The sequence below is a fragment of the Aythya fuligula genome, chromosome 1, assembly GCF_009819795.1.
Source record: "Aythya fuligula isolate bAytFul2 chromosome 1, bAytFul2.pri, whole genome shotgun sequence".
NCBI lineage: Eukaryota > Metazoa > Chordata > Aves > Anseriformes > Anatidae > Aythya > Aythya fuligula.
The window spans coordinates 13,160,741-13,181,077 of NC_045559.1; the positions used below are offsets into that span (position 1 = coordinate 13,160,741).

Genomic DNA, 20,337 nt, shown 5'->3' on the forward strand with positions numbered 1-20,337 from the left:
TGGAAATGTGATAGCTTCTTCAAACTTTTAGACTGTTAACAGAAAAGCCACTGTGTTATATGTGCATCCCTCATCCTTCCAGGTTCTACTGATGCTATAGGTAAAGGGGAAGAGTGTGTATTTTGAGATTTAATGATATACCCAAGCCTGTTCAGAGTAATGCAAGGTCGGTAAGAGACCATTCTATGGTTTATACCTTGTATGCTCTTTTGTTTGATGTTCTCCAGTCTGCCCAACACACAGAGATCTCTAGATTCATTGGAGAGTGTTTTCCAGAAAATAGCCTTTGAAGATAAAGGAAAATGTCCCCCAGATTTGTGGAGGAGGGGTATACGCATATATTTATGTATACAAAAAAGGACAATAGGACGAGTAATAAAATATCTTTTATTAAAATTCTGTAATAACCCATAGTGCTGTTGCAGGCATCTGACCAAGTTTTGTTTGTTTGTTTGTTTGTTTTAAAAGAAGATCAACAATTAAATAAGAAAAGTGCTCAGTTTGAGTCTCTGCTTTTCTCACCATCATACCCAGTCTGTGCCTTAAAGCTTTATTCAGAATATTTTTCTTGCCTAGAATTGCTTCTTTGTTTCCCACATGTGTTGAGATTTTTGTTTGTAAAGCAATAATAATGAAGTAATATAATTAATTTATATTGTTTCGGTTTTGCATGCAATGCAGATATACTACTGTAACTATAACAGCCTTGTATAGGATTACTTTATTTTAGTCTAAAATTTGAGAAACCAGTCACAAATAATCCACTTTGAATGTTAAAATGTCCTTTTTTTTGTCTTAATAGGTAACACCAGCCTTCAGACCAAAACAGGGAGTATCACAGTAGGTAGGTCTTGCTTTCTTTCTAAGAAAAGGCTTCTTTCTCTCTCTTTTGTCACTCTTCCCTTCTCCTTTTTAAATTGAAATATTCAAAGGGAAAGTAAAAACCTGATTTTCTAATAATCCTCAGATGTTTTTCCTCACTTTTTCAGGAGTATCATTCATTGTTGTGTATTTGAAAGATATTTTCCAAACTTGGCTCTGACTTGGCTCTTCTGTAGTTACGCAACACCAATTCTAGCTTTCTACCATACCCCCTGGGCTTTAGCATTAGACTGAGTCTAACTATTTTCTTTTAGATTAAGTTGGGACAAAAGGACATGAGAAAATACTAAGTGTACATCAAATGCAATTACTTTGCCTTTAACCCAGTTCTCTTTTTTGTTTTAATTATTAAATATGTTTAACTTTCATATCATGTAGTAATACTCATTGATGTTTTACATATTGTGAGGTAGGAAAAAAGCTTGTAAAAGCTTAGTGTTTCCAAACCATGGTATTGATCATTGAGTTTTCCATTCAGAAAGAAAAGTAGCTTTTAAATCTTCTCTCAGCAATTGAGTTTTTATACAGTGGGATAACTGAGTTATCAATTAGATTATATATCGTACTATGAAAGTATTAGGGCACCTTCTGTGTTGATGTACTGTAAATTGGTCAAGAAAGTGAGAAACTCAATTTCTGGTTATTTCTGTGGCATTAAACTGAAGTAATAAAGCTGTAGACAACACTCAGTGAACCTACCTTGAAGGATTTCCCCTTCTGTAAGTAAATTTGGTTATAGACCTAAATCTAAGACTTCTGTTAACAATAGTGACTACAGTCACTATCTAGGCATCTTGCAGGGACAAGATGTCCTGTCACAACTCTTCTTATGTTTCTAAGCAATCTATATTAATATTCTTGGAAAATAAATGCAATGCACATTTTTATGAGTTAGTCATTAAACCACAGAATTAAATCAAGCTTGCTAGTCTGTTTTTCCTTCAGTTAAATAAACTCATAGACTATGAAGAGCGTTTGAACATTTCTTAACACAGGAGGTAGTTTTTTCCACCAACAGATGATGATTATTTTCCATTAATTAACCAGGTTCAGCTTAAACATTAAGAAGCATGAACACTGAGAAGCATTGAACTGACTTTATTTTTCAGATTTCAATTCTGAAAATGTTAGTTACAGTTAATCTTTTCTTAAAGAGCATTAGCCCCTCCCTGCTTTAATTTTGTATGGATTTTTCCAAAGGCTTTTTCCAAAAGACTTTTAAGATCCAGTGGTTCAGCTCCAAAATCTTGAAAATGTCAAGTTTTAAGTGAAAACTTTTCACATATGAGGAATTCATGCCACAAGGTGACTTGTTGGATTGCCAGAGAGCTGATGGAGATTTGCTGATAGCTGTAAGAACAGCTTAGGTCTTCTGTCTTCCCCAGCTCGATTTTCATATGCATATAGTTACTTGTTTTACTGCAGGCAGAATTTTATCAATTAATTGAAAAATGCAATCATCACTATTCTATGATCTCTACATTTTGAGGATGTATTTTTCTTAGAGATTTATTTACAATTCAAAACATAGTTGAGAATGCTAGATTTTATTTCACAGTATTTGAGAGAAAGTACAACAAAAAATTGGGGGAAATTCTTGGATAATTCTGTATTAACACGAAAACAATGCTCCCGTCTTTTGCTCTATAATTTTCTGGGTATTTTTTGTTATTTGTAGAATAGTTCTATCTCATATATTTATTTTGCAATTACTTGTTTCTGTTTAAAAAAAATAAATCTTTTTTTGAAGATCCTATTCAAACCTCAGCTTAATTTTAAGCATCTAACATATGATAAGGTTTCACACTGACATTGTTCAAATACTAAAGTAGGGATAACGCTTTTTGACAATACCATGAATTTTGTTAGCTGCAGATAAATTGTTTTGCAACCTCATACTAAAAGCTTTCTACTTCTAACACATGTTTTGTGGATTTTGGATGGGTTCTTAATTTGAAACAACCAGGCCTATTTTTACTTCTAGTTTACATTATTACTTAGGAAAGTCATTAGAAATCTGAATACTCTTACAAAAAACAGTGGAGTACTTTGTTCTTAGAGCTAATTTGATCTTTAAGTTTCTACTTGGCGCTTCTCCACTGGGTTGACTCCAGTTCATAAATGTCTCTCTTCTGTTAGGAGTCCTGGAACTGGATGCTGTGTTCTAGATGTAGTCTAACAGGTACTGAGTCAAGGGGAATAATCTCCTCTGTTGATGTACTGGCCATGCTCCAGTTAATGCTGTCAGGGATTCTGTTGGCTTCCTTTTCTGCCAGGGCACAGAGCTGGCTCGTGTTCAGTCCAGCCAAAACTTGTTTATTCCTCAGCGTTGTTGTCATCGTCTGATTATTCTCTACTCTGCTGCCAAGCCAAATTTCACCCTACCAGCTCAAGATAAATAAATAAATAAATAAATCTTTATTACTTACCTTTTGCCCAAGGGAAACAACTTCTAGGTTTGGGTAAGAATGGCACTGATTTATGGGTAGCAGGGGCGTACTCTGGAAAGCACACAGACATCCAAGGAAGTCCAGTTACCTTTTTCTTCCCCAAACAGACGCCAGTGTCAGTTTGTGGTATTCTGCTAACTTCTTCCTTCAAAACCCATGCTGGAGGACCAAAAGGCTTCTGTGACTTAAAACGACAGACTTGCTGTCTAAAATGAACTGAAACCTAGCAATTCAGAGCAAAGTTTCATCTCTTATCTGAGGACTATATTCAAATATCAAGTAGCTACAATCTAGGTTTTTGAGAAAATGAGGTGTCTAAGCCCATCTGTTGTGATTTGTAAGTGTTATCATAAGTCTTCTCTCTAGTACTGAGACAGAAGGCCAAAATTTTGAGAGGGCATTGATTGTAAAAAACAACATTTAGACATTCATAGAATCATAGGATGGCTTGGGTTGGAAGGGACCTTAAAGATCACTCAGATCCAGCCCCCTGCAATGTGCAGGGATGCTATTTGTTGAAAATTGTCATTTTTCTTAATGTAGCTAATCTTTAGACTTTCTATATAAAGTCTATATATAGACTATATATATAGTCTCCACTATATATTTTTGCAAGATTACTCTATGAAAACTGAGTTCTGGGCATTTTTCATGTACTCTTTAGAGTAATATCAGCATCTTATTTCATGTATCAAGTCTTTCTCTTAGGCAAGGTATTGTTCTTAATGCTTAACAACTTTGTTGAGGACATCTTGCTTCAATGGTTTGTTTTGTTGTTGTTGGGTTGGTTGTTTTTTTTTTTGGTAGTAGTAAATACTTAAATAACTGAAGTTGCTCAAGAGTGCAACTCTTAAACAGATGGTCATCTGTTCTGTTTCCAGCAGAACCATTCATCCTTGTATTTCCCCTTGAGTTGTCAGTCCTAAGGAAACTGAATTTGAATTATGCACTCTTTCATGTTTTGGCTCGCAGTTACTCACATTAATCTCAGTTAATGGGCATGTATTTAAATATAAAAATATATTGCCTTACTTTTGTTCTGTCATAACTGTAAATTATATGCTGTCTCTATCATTATTAAAGTTATGTATTTTGTCCTACCAGATTCTGTTATTTAATACAGTTTCTCCTGTTGAAATATCTATTTATTTGAATTTGCCTTTTTCAGTTATAGAAATTGTCTGCACTGGTTTTATCCACTTTTCTGTCCTGTCTTCCTCCTTGCTTCTCATTTATTTAAGTTAAAAAGATGCAAAACTTACACAGCATCTTTAATAGACTTTGCAGAAGTGATGGGCAACTTTAAGTCTCTTGGTATTATTTGTATCTTGTTTCATATGTAATCAATATTAGATATTAACATTAATTTATTAATATCTTATTAATATATTAATATAATAAGATCCATATTAATAGATAATATAATAATTATTATAGTATTACTGTATTATTAATTTAATGTAATAATAATGTATTGATATAGTAGATATTAATCTATTAATATCTAACTTCAAATTATTCCATAAGTCACATTCAGTTGTTTCTATAAAACATATTTCCTGTTTTTTCTGTAGATCAAAGCTGGACATGCAGTTTAATGTCATCTTTAGTCTTTGGTTAATGCTGGCAAGGTTTGAAACTTGGCTGTAGTTTTTTCTTCCATTTAAATAAAAAAACTTTCTGTTCACTGTTGTGCTATAGAAGTCAAAATCTGTCAAGTCATCCTCCCAAACAGTGTTTTCCAAGGGCATTCTACTTTGTCTCAAGGATTTTTATTGTTTTGCATTGTTTTTGGTTTTGGTTTTTTTTTGTATTTTCCAGGTAAATGTGTGCCTCAGTGCACCTATACCTATTGCCATCTTCCTGCATCCTTTTTTTTTTTTTATACATTCTTCAGACAGAATCCAATCTCTCACAAATTTAGGGTTCTATTCTTTTCTTAAAGAATTGAAAACAGAAAAAAACAGCAAAAAATAAATCTTGTAGTGGGGCTACAAAAGGCATCTTTCCACTGTGGAGAACTTTACAGGAGCCACTTTCACATTTGAAGACTGGGAGTTAGGAAGGATTCACTAAATAAACATTAGTTTCTGTAAAGTACCATCAAGTGATGGTGTTGTACAGACGGCTAGCAGTTGTTCTCCCTGAAGAGGGTCACTGTTGTATCACAGGAGTTTTTTTTTTCACAGTGCAGAAAAAAGAACTAATAGTATGTTTGTTTAAAACAGAAGAATTAGAGGCTGGATACTTCCTGTATCAGTTGCCAACAAATCTCTGACAAAGTTATGTGGATATTCAGTGATTGGCTGTTAGTACATTTGATTGGGGGTATTTGCAAAAATAGCTGTTATGGGAAATTGTCTATCTGCTGGGACCAACATTTTTAATAAAAGGTTGATTTGTATAAACTTCACCTGTTTCACTATGATTACCTGTTTGAATATTAGGAACATCCTTTTAAAAAGTTATCAGAAAATGTTTCATTGTGACTTACTTACCCAAGCAAAGCTTTTCCAGTTCATTAATTTAAATTGACAAAGAGTTAATTTGTTCTTTCAGCTATGGACCAGAACTTCCTTAACATAAAATCCTCTGAGATGGGAAATGCATTCACATCCAATTCAAGTTGTTCTTGTTGGTTTTTTTTGCTGGCCAAAGATGGTGTCAGTTTCTCAGCTGACCAAATGTGGATTGGCTACTTTTTCTTTTTTATTACATTAATCTCCCCCAAAAAATTCATTTTAGCTGAGGGATGATAATCCCTTTCCATGTTTCGACTGCTGAAATACACTGATCTTCCCCATCTGTGCTTGGGATCAGAAAAGCTCCAGATGAGTTTGTTTACGTACAGAAAGCTTTAATTAATGCTAGACATCCTTGTTATGATAAATCAAGCTTATTCTCCCATGAATATTTTCACTTTTAAAATAACAAGTTTCAGTCTAGTTTGATTTTTGTTGTTTTAGTGAGTTCTGAAAACTCAGCTGTGCTTCTTGTTCTATACACCCCCAGAAACTAAGAACATTCTCATTCAGTATTTCAAGATTTTTGGCTAATATTTTTGTTCCTAATAGTCTTTGTAGTAAGGTGCTTCACTCACTCCCTTTTGCTCATGTACATACGTAATTTTTCTTTGCTTCTCTACAGTTGCTTCACAACTTCTTTGCAGTTTTTATCAGCAATAGGTCTGTTCAGCAGTTAGAAAGGTAGCTGCCCAGGACCTCACTGTAATATTGTGGAAATCTGTGTGCTTACAACTGGAATAGATTGCAAATTATTAAAGTCTACTTCTCAAGTATACAAATAATGCTTTTTTTAAGGGCTTCTATTTCTAAAAAAGGTTGTTCAGAAAGTTTTGTTGTCATAAATTACAGCTAATAAGCTATAGAATAAAGTGTACGTCTGTTTATTCCAGGGCAAAGAATGCATGTTGATTCCCTATGTGCATTACATTACAGTGGCTATATCAGACATTTGTTTAAAATTCAGAGTTCTTCCGTGTAACCACATGTTAAACGCACAACTGCTTGTTGTTTGCATGTGGTAACTTTCCTGGGTAAAGTTTCCTCTGTGCAAAGTCCAAACAAATGAACTCTTTTGGAAATTAAAATAAATCTTAAATGTTTCAGATTTTATGCTCAATCAGACTACAAATGTGAATTTGTCCTTGTGGAAAGAAGTAGGCATTGTTATACTTGGGCAGAAAGAGCATTGTTGAGCTGCAGTAGATCCTACAAGTCCTGCAGGGGTTTGGCTTTGGGACCAGTGCATGCCATAATTCCAGATTGGGAAGATAAGTTTTACTGAGAAACCTGTTTTTCTGAGCAAAGTCTGACATTCAGTAAATGAGTAGAAGCATCAACTGCTTCAACATACAAAAATTGATAAAGTCAGTTCAAACAACAAAGGAAGATTCTAGCAAATATTTATTTAAACAGAGTGAACAACAGCACATTTTTAAATCAACGAATGATACACAAATCCCTTCTTTTTCTTTTTAGATTCATCGGATGGAAGTCTAAAAGCTTCTACACATCAAGGGTCAATAGATGTTTATGTCAGTCAACTAAGAGAAGTGGATCTGAAATCCCAGAAAGGTTAGCAAACTGCAACAAATACGTTTTTGTAGCAACTAATGATGTAAAAGAAAGATTAGAGATTTTTGTTCATGTGTCTAGAAAAGATAGTTTCATGATTCTTCATTACCTCATTTCTTTACCTCGTTACTAGATACTTCTAGTAGAGTAAACTCTGTAAGGGACAATGATACTTAAAATGGATTACAGGATTTTTATATCTTTAATCCTTTATCTTGTCAGTCTGCCCAGCAGACTTCTGCAGAGTTGACTTTAATTACAGTCTTTGTCTTGAAAAAGTTTACTCTATGATACTAGTATGTATATTATTTTATACATATATATGTATATCTTATATATGTGTACATAAGGGCAAACATCACGCATTATATTGCTTTTTCTTGCCTTTTCCTGATGAAATATCCAATTATTGAAATAGGCAGAAAAACAGAGATGAGAGTGTCTTACTCAACCATTCTTCCTTTTTGTTTTTTCCTCATGATTACTTGCTGGAACTTTGCTTTCTAGTTAAAAGGTCACTCCTAAAGTTGGATTCATAGTTTTGCCATTCAGAAGTTATGATATTGTAAATAACAAAGCCCTGAAGACATCTTGTTTATCTTACTTTTGGAGAAAACAAACAAACAAACAACAACAACAACAACAAAAACTACAGCATTCTTGTGTTAACATGATGGTGTTTTAAAGGAATACAGTATTTGGTAGTTTCCTCTGGTTGTCTATGAGATAATCTTATGCCCTATTAAAATTTAGCAGTTAATCAGAAGGGAAATAATGAAGGAAATACATTGGAATCATATGTGCCATTCTTCTGCACATACTAAGGTGGTTCCATTGGTACAAATAAGTTTATTTTTGTATTATTTCTTAGATACATTTTGAATCACTAAGTTATGTCTCTTTAAATTAGTAGCAAAGAAGAATGTATTTAATAAAAGCTAATTCATGTTACTTTCAAAACATTGCCTGACATCTCTTCTGGCAGCACAGTTTAGTATAGGCAAAGTTGATAAAATTCTGTTTTCGTTTACCCTGTAACTTTGGAGTAGCTGCTGACAGCTGCTGAGTAGAAAATGTCCAGTCTGTGATAAATTAACTGCATGTGTTGGATTTTGTGAGTCATATCACTGAGCTACTTTCCAAGGAGGACCTAAAGAAAAGACCTTTCTCCTTTCTTATCCTAAGGCTTCTGTGAATCCAGCAAAATTTAGGCCTAAATTCTACTGGCAGTTATTTCTTCTTCAGGAGTATTCCAGGCAATTGATTAGTCTGAATTTAAATTGCATAGTTAGGGTTGCTTTCTGACTGCTACACAGTTATTACATCAGTTTTATCATCACGTTCTGTTTCAGAGTTGGAGATATATTTAAATAAATGTTTGTGATTTTCTATGGTGATTGTTGAAACTGGATAGAAGCTAAGAAGTGTGTCTACAGAGCTTAAATTTTAAGTACTGCTGGGTTTTGTTTCAATGTGCAGGATGCAACCTCCAAACATTGTGACTAATTCCAAGTATGACTAACAGTGGTAGGTTGGGGGCCCAGGACTTGCCTTCAGTCTGATGCATAGAAGCATGTATTTTGGGGAAGCAGATGTCAGAATTTCCATTTTTTTTCTGCTAGTGTTAACACACTGTAAGTGGCATCCCATTGTTCCAGAGAAGCAATTCCTTTATAATGTGCTTGTATTGTACTGCGTGCTGGATTCATCATCAAATACCATGTCCATGCTCAGGGATGTCAATATGCAACTAGAAAATGAAACTAGAGTCATAATACTTGTTGAAGTCTGTTTTATTTGCTTCCCTTGGCAATCCCCACAATAAGGTCCTCTAGTGAGATCTAGTGAGATGCTAGGAGTGTATGTTAATTTTCATAGCATCTGAAGAAATACTGTGATCCCATTTTATAAATGTGACATGCCTTCATTTGACATAACCAGAATAATGTATCTGTGTTTATCCTTTGACAGGAAAAAAAGTGTGTCTGAAGGCTCTTAAAAAATTGTGATTTACCTTATCTAAATAATTGCCTGTTTTGTGATTTGATCCCAATGTTGATCTAACTCGCTTTCATTTAAATTTATATCAGGTTCTATTACAGTCAAGGTACCTGCCTCTCTCAAAGCCTATTTAGAGTTGTCTGGAAGAAAAGTGGATGTGAGCTCAGAGATCCAGTTAAAAGATACACAAAGTGCCTCCAAAGATGATCACGTTACTTTAAGTGGTAAGGCTTACTAATCTTGGCTACCATTAAATGTCTGTCTGGCCTCAGTCAAAGACATCTACACTTTCGTTTGAGTTTATTGCTCTTGGCCTCTTCCTATTTCATCTGTTTCAGCTTCACACATCTGCTTGTGGCATTGAACTCTTCATGTTACTAGATGGCTCTTTTGTTTTGTTTGGTAAATGATTTGTGAATACAAACAACTGCTGCTCTAACAAAAATCTTAGAGCCAAATTCACCCTCAGCATTATTCCAGTGAATTTGTGGGAAGTAAGTCGAGGCTGAATTTGACCCATTGCTTTGTTGGCTTAAGCAATCACATATAATAAATCACCAGGGAATGTCTATTAAAATACAATGAAAATTGGTCTTTGTGCATCTCTGTTGGGTGGGAGGGTGAATTAAAAGGTGTGTGTGGCATATTTATAAATGTATGGTATAAGTGTTAAACAGAGTGGGTTAGTCTGAGAAGTGATGGGTGGGAGATAACTGAGAGAAGAGCAGAAGTTGGAGTATGGAGGAATAGAGTACATGGAAAGGTGCCTGTGGTTCCTGGAAACATTATTCTAATGCATTTAAAATTGAACATGAAAACCCCGAGTCTTGCTGTTTCCTGCTTCAGAAAACAGTCCTACAATTCATTGTCAGGGTGTGTATTTCTCTCCTTCCTCCAGACCTGTCCATCCAGAATTTAAGGCTGTTAGTGTTACCAATTACTCACTTTGCTCAAGAGGCAATGTTAATGTAATGTCTGAAGGCTCCAGCTTTGTTTGTGGAAGTGTTATGTCAGTATGACCTGATATAATAACAGAGTGGGTGAGGCTTTGAGTTTTTCTTTGTTTTAAAGCTATGAGAATATGTGCAAAATTTCTTTTCTTCCCCCCATTTAAAAAGGTAATTCTTAAGTCCTCAATATCAGGAAATGTTAGAAGTGTACGTACATAATCATAATATGTAACCTGCTTGTATGCAATAGTCTTGAAATGTACAGGCATATCTCTTCCTACCTTGAACAGTAATTAGCATCCAAGTTTATTAGTGGTAATTAACTACAGCTTTTTAAAAACAATGGTTAAAACTCCTCGGGCTAGTAACCTGCAGAAGGGTCCCAGATTCCAGTCATGCTCTAGGTAACGAACAGCCTCAGCAGTAAAGCAACACAATCCCCAGTGAATGAGGACCACTGGCCGGTCATCTTGCTGCTCTGGCAATGCTACAGATAAGATCAGTGTTTCAAATATACACAGATGAATGGCTTCTCTGGGTTCGTGATCCAGTCAGTGTTTATATAGCACAGTCATCGCTGAAGTGGAAGCAATTTTTCAGCCTACCATACTGTATATAAATGATCCTGGCAGTTTAGGCGAAAAGCGGCTCCAAATTAGCTAACCCTCACATATACGGATCTCAAAGCCAAAATCAGCACCAGCATTTGGCCACTGATCATAGTTGGTTTTAAGAGGTTACAGCATTGTGCAAAAAAACTATTACATGCAGATGAAAAATGATCGGAATACAGGTAAATGGAAAATAGACCCTGGGAGGAATTTTCTGCAGGATGCAATTCAGCTAAACTAATGCTGGGCTGAAATGGCTAGTCTTCATCTTACACCAGGGATTTAGCTCTGTTGAGTGTTTTCTCTCATAATACAACCAATGATCAGATTCTCCTGCTCTTTTCTCTGCTCTATAAGAAGCAACAAACCTGAAGGGAGATGAATTATTTGGTTTTGGCATGTGCTTTGTTCCTTTTCTTACCCTTCTGAAAATAGCTCTTTGGCTTTCTTTGCCAAGTAAGTTAGTAATGTTCCTTCGACATGGCAAGGGAGAAGCTTCCTGCTTCTCCTTCTCTTTACTTTACCCAAAGGGATACTTTTCTTTCTGCAGCCAACCACTTGTCCCTTCGTTCTCAACAATCTCTTCTTAAAGGTGATATATAAGAATATTCTTCTACAGGTAGACGCTGAAATAATTTAAATATCTTTTAATGCTGTTTGTATATCATAAAAACATTGTTTACTGTTTAAGTTTTAGCTACAGAGTCTATAGTGATCTTTGTTTAGCTGCAACTAAATAAACATAAAATGGGAAGAGGGGAGGGGTTTTGCTGAGTGGGAAAAAAAAAAACTTATTACGAGAGGCATGGCAGCTAAGATTTTTATGCTTCTGAGGTCAAAGGTTTGTTTAAAAATAGATGGCTTTTCAGAGACTGGCCAGTTCTCATGTGGATAACACTGGAACTGGCTGCCTTCAGGAAGCTTTCCTTGCCTCTGGGAATATCGTGTGAGAGGTTAGAGAGGAGGCTCTCCAGTGAGAGCGCTGTGGGTTGAATGAATGTGCACCTCACTATCACCTGCTCCAGGAAGGCCTTCGCTCCTGCTCTTACTGCAGCTATCACCCATGTCCTCACCTTGCTTCAAGGCTCCCACTTCCACACTGAGTGAGGAAGGCAACATGCTACAGTCCCCCAAGCAATGACATCCAGGGTTCTGCAAGATAGCCAAGGAAAAGATCTGGGTGTAGTCAAAGCAAGAAGATAAGAGCCTCGAGTGAGAGCTTCAGAGGCAGAGTGATGAGACTGTGAAAAGGTGTTTTATTTTTTAGAAGAAAGAGTAAAGGACTTGCCTGCAAAATTGGCACGCCTGTCAAAGAAGGGATAGAAGCAGTGCCAGGGAGTTTATTCTTTTGCAAGGATAATCTGCAAGGATAAGGCATCTGTTTCCTTGACATCAATAGGCACTCTTGTAGGGTGGTATAATGACAGTTACAAAACCAGATTTTTCATGCTAAGCCCTGCTCCAGCTTCTATCTGTAAACCATTTCTTTGGCCATCTAGTTTGAGAGTATTTGAATAATACCAGTAACTTCTGGTGGTAATCATGTTAAGACATTTTTTTTACATTCCTTGGTGGAAAGGGTAGGAAGAGAGGGTTCTTATGACAAGGTTCTGTAGCCTTCTCAAGCCCTTAAATCTTGCTGCTAAATGACTCTGCCTTACCTGTTTCTCCAGGTCTGCCTGTATTCTTATATCAGCTCATTTAAGAAGCCTGCAGAGACCATTAACTATATCTGGAACTAAATATGGAATTAGGAATGGTAGCAATCTGATAAACGATTCTGTGATTTAAGCAGAAAAGGAGCGTAGAATCACAGGATGGTTGGAAGGAACCCTAAAGACCACCCAGTGCCACCCCCTGCTACGGGTGGGGACACCTCCCACCAGCCCAGGTTGCCCAAAGCCCCATCCAGCCTGGCCTTGGACACCTCCAGGGATGGGGCATCCACAGCTTCCCTGGGCAGCCTGTGCCAGGGCCTCACCACCCTCAGAGTAAAGACTTTCTTCCTGATATCTAATCTAAACCTACCTTCTTATAATTTAAAGCCATTCATCTTTGTTGTATCACTACATCCCTTGACAAAGGGTCCCAGCCCAGCTTTTTTCTTTAGGCTCCCTTCAGGTACTGGAAGGCCACTAGAAGGTCTAAGCTTAGGAGACTCTTAAGGGTTACAAACACGTTAAAAGGAAAGATTAAAATTAAAAGTGAGTGATATGTAAGTTCAAAGTGCAAAGGTAGAAACCTGTGCCTTCCCAAGGTAAGGAGTGTTTCAGTAGAAACATTGGTAAATGGGAAGAAAGAATGTTATACAGTTGCAAAAGAAATAAAATAAAAAATAGTGTATTAACAGAACTGTTCTGTAAAACTCAATCCCATGGCTTTACATGGCGTTAGTAACACTTTGCTGGAATGTGTCCAGTTTGGAGTCCACTTTGAAAAGGATGTGGACAACTGCAGAAACTTTGAAGAAGAACAAATACTCAGAGGCCTAAAAACATGAGAATAAAAACCAGTCTTGTTTTCTTCTAAAGAAAATGAGATTGAGGGAAGGTGAACTTCCTCACTATGTAAGAAATTGCTGCAGAGGTGGGAAAAATGCATTGTTCTCTGCACACAGGTGATGCAACTAGAAATTTCAATTTGACCTTGCAGTAAAGAAGGCTTAGCTAAATAGTAAGATAAGCTTTATGGTAGTAATTGTAAGGGAAGTAACTGTCAGGAGAGGACGTAGTACTTGCAGTACTGCAGGTTTTTGAAAAACAGCCCAGTCAGGCATGTCAGATTGGATCCTCTGGAAATTGCCTTCAGCCCTGCCTCCTCTTGTCCTAAGCTGATGTGGCCATCTGCTCCCACCTACTTTAAAGTGTCTGCAAGGAAGGTTGTGAGGCATGTGGGTGGATAAATCTGGGGAGTAAATGATTGCAGCCAGTGGGCATGCAAACTGTGCTAGCTTGTGTGTTGACAGCTGTAAGTTCACTGGAAAAAGTCTTGCAGTCATTCCTTTGGATCCTTGTAGCTGATGGTATCGATTTCCAAATCTAACTGGAATATAATCCAGATTTACATGGTGTAAATCTTCTGCCTCTTGAGTGGTGCCAGCGACTCATCTGATTCCAGATCTTTTTGTACCCTTGGTCCCAGTTCCAGTGCCAGATTCATACCCCGCAGCCACCTTTGACCTGATGCCATCCATCTACTTGGAGCCAAGTGAGCTTTTAACTTTGGTGTTTTCTTGCTCCATCTGGTTTTCGGTAGTTGCATGAGTCTCCTTGGTGAAAGTCCCACCGTGTCACAGGTGCTGCTCAGTGACTGGATGTTTGTTTGTCTTTACTATAAACTTCCAAGAGGTTAGAAAACCACCCTTTTCATTACTTTCTGCCCTCTTACAAAGAATAAATGTATTTACCGTGAAGGTTTTTCTTCTCCCAAGTCAAGAAACATATCTGCTCCTTTATTTCAGCCAGCGTGACAACAGCTGCAGCAGTTTACAGGTTTCTTAGCTTTTCTTACTAATCCCACCAATCTACAGCACTAACACTTCACTGAGCCATATCCAAACAGTGTTTCTGTAAGCTATCTGGTGACCATGCACACGCACAATAGGGCTCTCTCTTTCACATCAACTTATACTTTTCCTAAGTTGTCTGTCCTGGGGATAGGGAGGAATCTCCTGTTGTCTTCTCTAACCCTTTTTTTTCCTGTGAAAGTTTCCAGATACATGTTGCCTCTACTGTATGGGTTGAGCCATTGTCCAACTATTCCTTTAATCACTAGGAACTCATTCGGTGACCTTCTTCCTCATACACCTCTGGAGAGAGTGAGTCTGTCCAGATATCAGATCCCTTTGGAAAGATGGGCATTGATACCACCATCCTATCTCTGACTCTTCAAGTTTCTCCAATAACTCTGTGCAAGTCTTTTCACCCTATCTAGTTCTCCAGGTAGCTGGTGGTGAGCGGCACCTTTCCACTCACAAGCATCCACTCAGGCATGCACTGACATAATAAGGGCTTTGCATCTGTAGGAGATTATGTCTGGATTCTTCTCTGCACTGTCTGTGATTTAGACGGATTGTTTCGTACCTCAGTCTCCTTCAGCAGTAACTTCTCACGGCTCACAGAACGGCTCCTCATCCCATGGTACTGGGAGAGCTGCCTGTGAAGTGCTGGGGGCTCACCTTTGGGGTTGTTTTGAGGTTCAGCTTAGCCAATGTACAATAAGAGAGCTGACTGCATGAGCGTTTTACACCGTGTACAAGGCTTTGTGGATGTATTTATTGCTTTTGGTATCAGAAATTCTGTAGCATTTAGGGTAACCTCCACATTTTTAGTTGCATGGGTTAAACACAAACACAGTTGCAGGAGCAGTGAATATCATGAAGCAAACACTTGCCTTTAAAAGGGAAATAACTGAAAGAGCTTGTATCAGTCCTCGGCTGCAACTTAAGGTTCTGAAACTTAACAGCTGCAAAAGCCTACCACTCCCTTTCCCCCCTCTGCAGCTGACTTGTCTCTGCTGCATTCAGTCACAGCTCTGATCCAAGGCGTAACACTGCTTGCTGTTTTCTCATTGTTTTCTCTGTTCTCAAGGCGCTTCTTCAAAACCTTGCTTCTTTCCTAGAAGCATTTTTTATTGAGTCTTTGCCAGTGGAATTGAGTGAGAAGAGCTTTGTTTTACAGTTTTACGCTGTCCCTCTAAACACTGTCCCTTTGTGAAGCTTTGATCCTTAAATTATATCACAAAACAAACAAACAAACAAAAAAGGCTCTATTTGGAAACAATTACGTTCCTTCAAGTCAAATAAGAAGTTAGTCCGAATTTTAAAAAATACATTAGATGAGACACTATCCTACAGATTTTTATTGGTTTCAGCTTACGTTTAATTCAAGCTGTTCACAGCATTGTTGAGATAGATGCACCACAGTGCTGACAACACCAGTGAACAGCATTTAAAAAACTTCCCTTTTCCCAAGTCTTATACTAAAAAGTTGGCTACGTAGCATGCTGGTGCATCTACCTTTTCCCAAGTTCATGCTGTTGTCTTGATTGGTGGGTTTTGAAATTAAATTCTTTCTTTTCGTATTCTCAATCCAAGAGTCGGTTGGCTTTCGTGATTTAATCACTCTGGCAAAGTCATCCTCAAAATCCTCTTATGTTCCCACAGTATGGGCAGTGAATATAGCTAGGACCAAATTGTGATCAAAGTCTCCAGCTAAGCCGTGTTGCTTGATTAGCGCCTTTTAGACAAAGCCATTTAAATATCTGAAGCTTGATTTGAACCTGCTACTGGCAATAGGATTAATAACCTTAAAATACTTTGAAGATCTGCATCCCTGGGGAATGGAACTTGATACTGAGTTTGCTGCAGGCGGTCTTATATTTTTGCATTCCCTTCACAGGCAAATCTCCAAAAGAAGCATAAGGAACAAAACATTTTTCTAAGTTCACGTAGCAAATACAAAATGAGAAACAGAGCTCAGACAACAACTGAGCATTGAAATGACTCGTTAATTTGTCTCTGTGTTTCTTCAAAACTCTTCTTTATCATTTTAACAAAAATGTATCAGGATGAAATGAACAGGGCTGATTCTGTGCATCAGTGTTTGTTCCTTCTGCAGAAGAACAAGACATGGTGACAAAAACATGAGGGGAAATGAGTAGGACTAAGCACTCCAGTATGCACTTTCTGAAAATACATCATTGTCCTGCATTTGTTGTGTCTTCTCCCCTTAGAAAAATAACTGTGTTTTTTAGTGCTTGACTGCTAAGGGATCAGCAGAAATTTTCTTTTGCATTACTTTGTTCCTTCATATTTTTGACACCTGGAGGCTATTTCCTGTTTAAAATTCAGTCTGTTCTAATACTTTAAGGGCTAGAGACACTTGTGTTCATTTCTGTTCTCTATTCTCTGATCCAGTACTAGTACAAATCACTGATTCAAAGCAGCTCTCTGGGCAATTGAATCATTGAATACAGCACACTTGTTCAACTTTCTGATGATCATCATTTATTTTAAGTCCATAGTTAGGTGGAGGATATTACTGTGGATTCTGCCTTCCAGATCCTACCTTTCGAGTCGGATGGATGTAGTAAATGTGTGGTGTGCTTGAGAATCCTGCTACCATGCTGTAGCCAGCAGTGCAGAAATTGTGCTAGGACATCTGCGTGGAGATCCTTGAAGGCGTGTCGCAGTCTGTCAGTAAAGGTTACAGAAATACTTCTTCATTCAATGGGCGAACTCAGTCAGTGTTGGACTCCTCTGAAAATCCCGTATTTCTAAACAGTGCCTCAGCCTGCTAGTGCATTGATGTGGGCTTGGCCCATAACCGGAAAGTAATCCCAGTTAGCAGTACCAAAAAGCTGAAATGCAATTGAAAAATTCTGGCACGTTGGCTTGAGTTGTGGAAACCAATGCAGTGATGTCAGTTGGAGTTTCGCCACTGTTTTTGACATGGCCAAAATTTTACTTCAGCTGTGTTACAGGTCAGAGCAGAGCATGTTTGTAAAGTTGTTTCAGAATCTGCCTTCCTGCCATCTCTCATGCTATTCCAGGCTCAAATTAGTTCTAAACTTAGAATTCGCTCAGGCACATGAACACTGAAATAATAATAAAAGATATTTTGTAAAAATAAACCAGAGTGAAGGTTGATCTTCTGATAAAGGTACCAATTTGGGACTTAAAAAATCTGTTTAATTCCCAATTTGGTCACAAATCTTTTGTATAATTTGGAAGGTCACTTAATCTCTCTTGGCCTCAATTTCTAAATTGTAAAATGAGGGTAAGTTGAACTTTCTCCTTTGTTACACAGTGAGTTTTTCCAAGTGTGACCTTGCTCGCTAAGTTTATATGAAACATATAAGAAGGCAGACAGCTCAGGGTTGTGGGGGTTTTTAAGCCATTAGCATAAGAAAGCAGCAATAGTAACACATCTAGTCATTTGGATCACCAGGGCCTACAGCATCTCTTTTCCATGTTTACAACAGTGATGAAAACTTCAAATTACCTAACCAGACCCATGTTTGATGTGGTTTTTATTATGGGCTAGGAAATATGTCTATGATATTGTATAATAGAAAAAACACAGTAAAAAATACTGTAATAACAAAATATAGGAAATGGGATGTATGCAAAGAACTATATCAAAAAGGAAGTGTCAGAAGCTCTGGTTAAATATACATAAATTCTACCCAAATAGTTTTAAAAATATTTCCAGGAAGCTTGAAGAAATGTGGTATGAAAGTGATACGTTTACTGAGTGCCAGAAGAAACTAAACAGAACTCTCTTTTCCAGGTCACATGAATCAAAGTAATGAAGCAGACAAGTGGATCAAGGCTGACACAGAAAGTGGCGAAGTACGTCTTAAAAGCCAAAGCTGGATCCAGTCTGTCAAGCTGAAGATTTCATAAAGGCAAAATAGCCAAAGCGATCAAATCAAGAAATTGTAAAGGAACATTTCTCTAAAACTAAGAAACATTGTTGATACAAATTCTTATAAGAGACAAACACTATTTAAAACGAGGGCTTTTTAAACTAAGATTTGCCTGTGACTGTGGCTGATTGTTAATAGGTTTGGTTTACTTTTCCTGTCTTTTAGGAACTACACCATTTTACATATTCAGAATTTGTATATCCAAGTCAGTCTAAAAGCTGGTAACTTTCAAATAAAAGTTGGGGGCTATAAAAAACAAAACAAAACAAAAACAAAAACAAAAACAAAACCACACAAAAAGCACTTAAAACACCTGGTATTTGAAAATATGAAAATTTACTTTTAAGGTAATCTGCTCTGCAAGCTATATTATATATTTTAAAGAAATATATCTTTCCTGTGGGACTTATATTGGTTTATGCAAAATGTGGAGAATTTTCTTCAACCATATTGTGTATTTTGGATAGGATAAAACCACTTTCAGAGCTGTAATTTTTACTTGTTTTGTGTTTAACTCCTAAGCAGTTTCTGCCTTGTCAATGGGCACTTTATGTGTCAAACTACTTTTATGAAATGATGACACCAATTCTGTGTTGTCCTGAACCACTTGTGGATAGAATTAGCAAGTCTAGCTCTGTCTACCATTTGTCTATATAGAAAAACTTAAAAAATAAATTCTCAAAAGTGCAAGAGGTCTGGTTGATTTCAAGAAAGAACACTCCACCGCCAGGACTTCAGATAGATTTCATTTGAATATTCTCCTAAAATAAAAGCTATTATTGGAAGCTATTGGGCTAATTAATTTAATCTGTTTGCTACGTTTCCAGTAATTTACTGTCAGCCTTGCATGACCGGACTCTAAGCTCTTGGAGGCAGAAAGGCAGAGGTAGGCGAAGGAAGTCTGTGTGCCCTGCACAAGAGACCATTGTTTTTGTGGAGGATTTTGTGTTACTGTGATACAAGCACACAGTAAAATTAATGGAGCTTTTAAAAGCCTTTCCGTTTATGTAGGGCCTCTTGTAAAAGAAGTACTGAAGTTTGTGTTTTACAACCGAAATGCAGGAATACCTGCCAACTGAGTGGATGGAGAGTAGAAGAATTTAGAGTGTCATCTTGGGTTTTAAATTGTATATATTTGTGTATGTACTTTAGATCATAATCAACATAAAATGAACTTCCCCTTTCCTATTGGATTCCAAAAGGGGAAGTTGCCCCTTGTTAATGTTCTGCAGAAGTAAAGGGCAGCATTTTTACTTTAATTAAGGGTGGTAAAAAATTCCACATTGTTTCCCTTTGCGTGTACTGTTTGCTTGGATGGGGTGGCCACTGTTGCCTATGGCAAATTATATATGTATTTTAATATGCTAATATATAAAACAGTAATAATATAATTACTGAAAGCAATATAATATTACTAGTTATTACTAAAAAATATTATACTACTGTTAAAAAAATATAAATTTAATAAATGTATAAGACTTTTAGGTTTCCTGAACATTTTTTGAAACTATTACTTCCTGAGCATTGCAGCAGACGAAGTAAAAGAAGCACTCCTAAATTTATACTGTATTTGAAAATAAGTGTAGTAGATATTTCACAAAATTGAGTCCATTCAATTGTTTCATTATTCACCCAGAATACAAAGATTGTCAGCCTCAGCAATTAAGGTCTTATTTCTTGGGACTGCTGCATCAGCTATTTAAGGGAAAACATAGTAGGAAAGCATGTTATTTCCTCCATGTTCAAAATTCAGCAAGATAATGCATTCATATTCTAAAACGTGCTGTAATTAAACATCAGGGTAGCCAGTTATTTCCTACAAGTTTAAATAAGCCATCAGAAAAATGATGCTACCAGTGAAGCTACTCTGATTATATTCCTTCTAAGCTAATAAATGCTGAGGCCACTAGAACTT

General features: G+C 36.9%; 1 protein-coding gene across 1 annotated transcript in view; it reads left to right on the forward strand.

Moving 5' to 3' along the window:
- The window catches only part of FAM185A (family with sequence similarity 185 member A), a 48,393-nt gene extending 29,693 nt beyond the window's left edge, over nt 1–18,700 (forward strand). The window contains exons 5-8 of the mRNA XM_032187247.1: nt 803–844; nt 7,334–7,429; nt 9,520–9,654; nt 18,284–18,700. Coding sequence (XP_032043138.1) covers nt 803–844; nt 7,334–7,429; nt 9,520–9,654; nt 18,284–18,399 — 389 coding nt within the window. The 3' untranslated portion in view covers nt 18,400–18,700. The remainder of the gene's footprint in view (nt 1–802; nt 845–7,333; nt 7,430–9,519; nt 9,655–18,283) is intronic.
- The last annotated feature ends 1,637 nt before the right edge of the window (nt 18,701–20,337 follow it).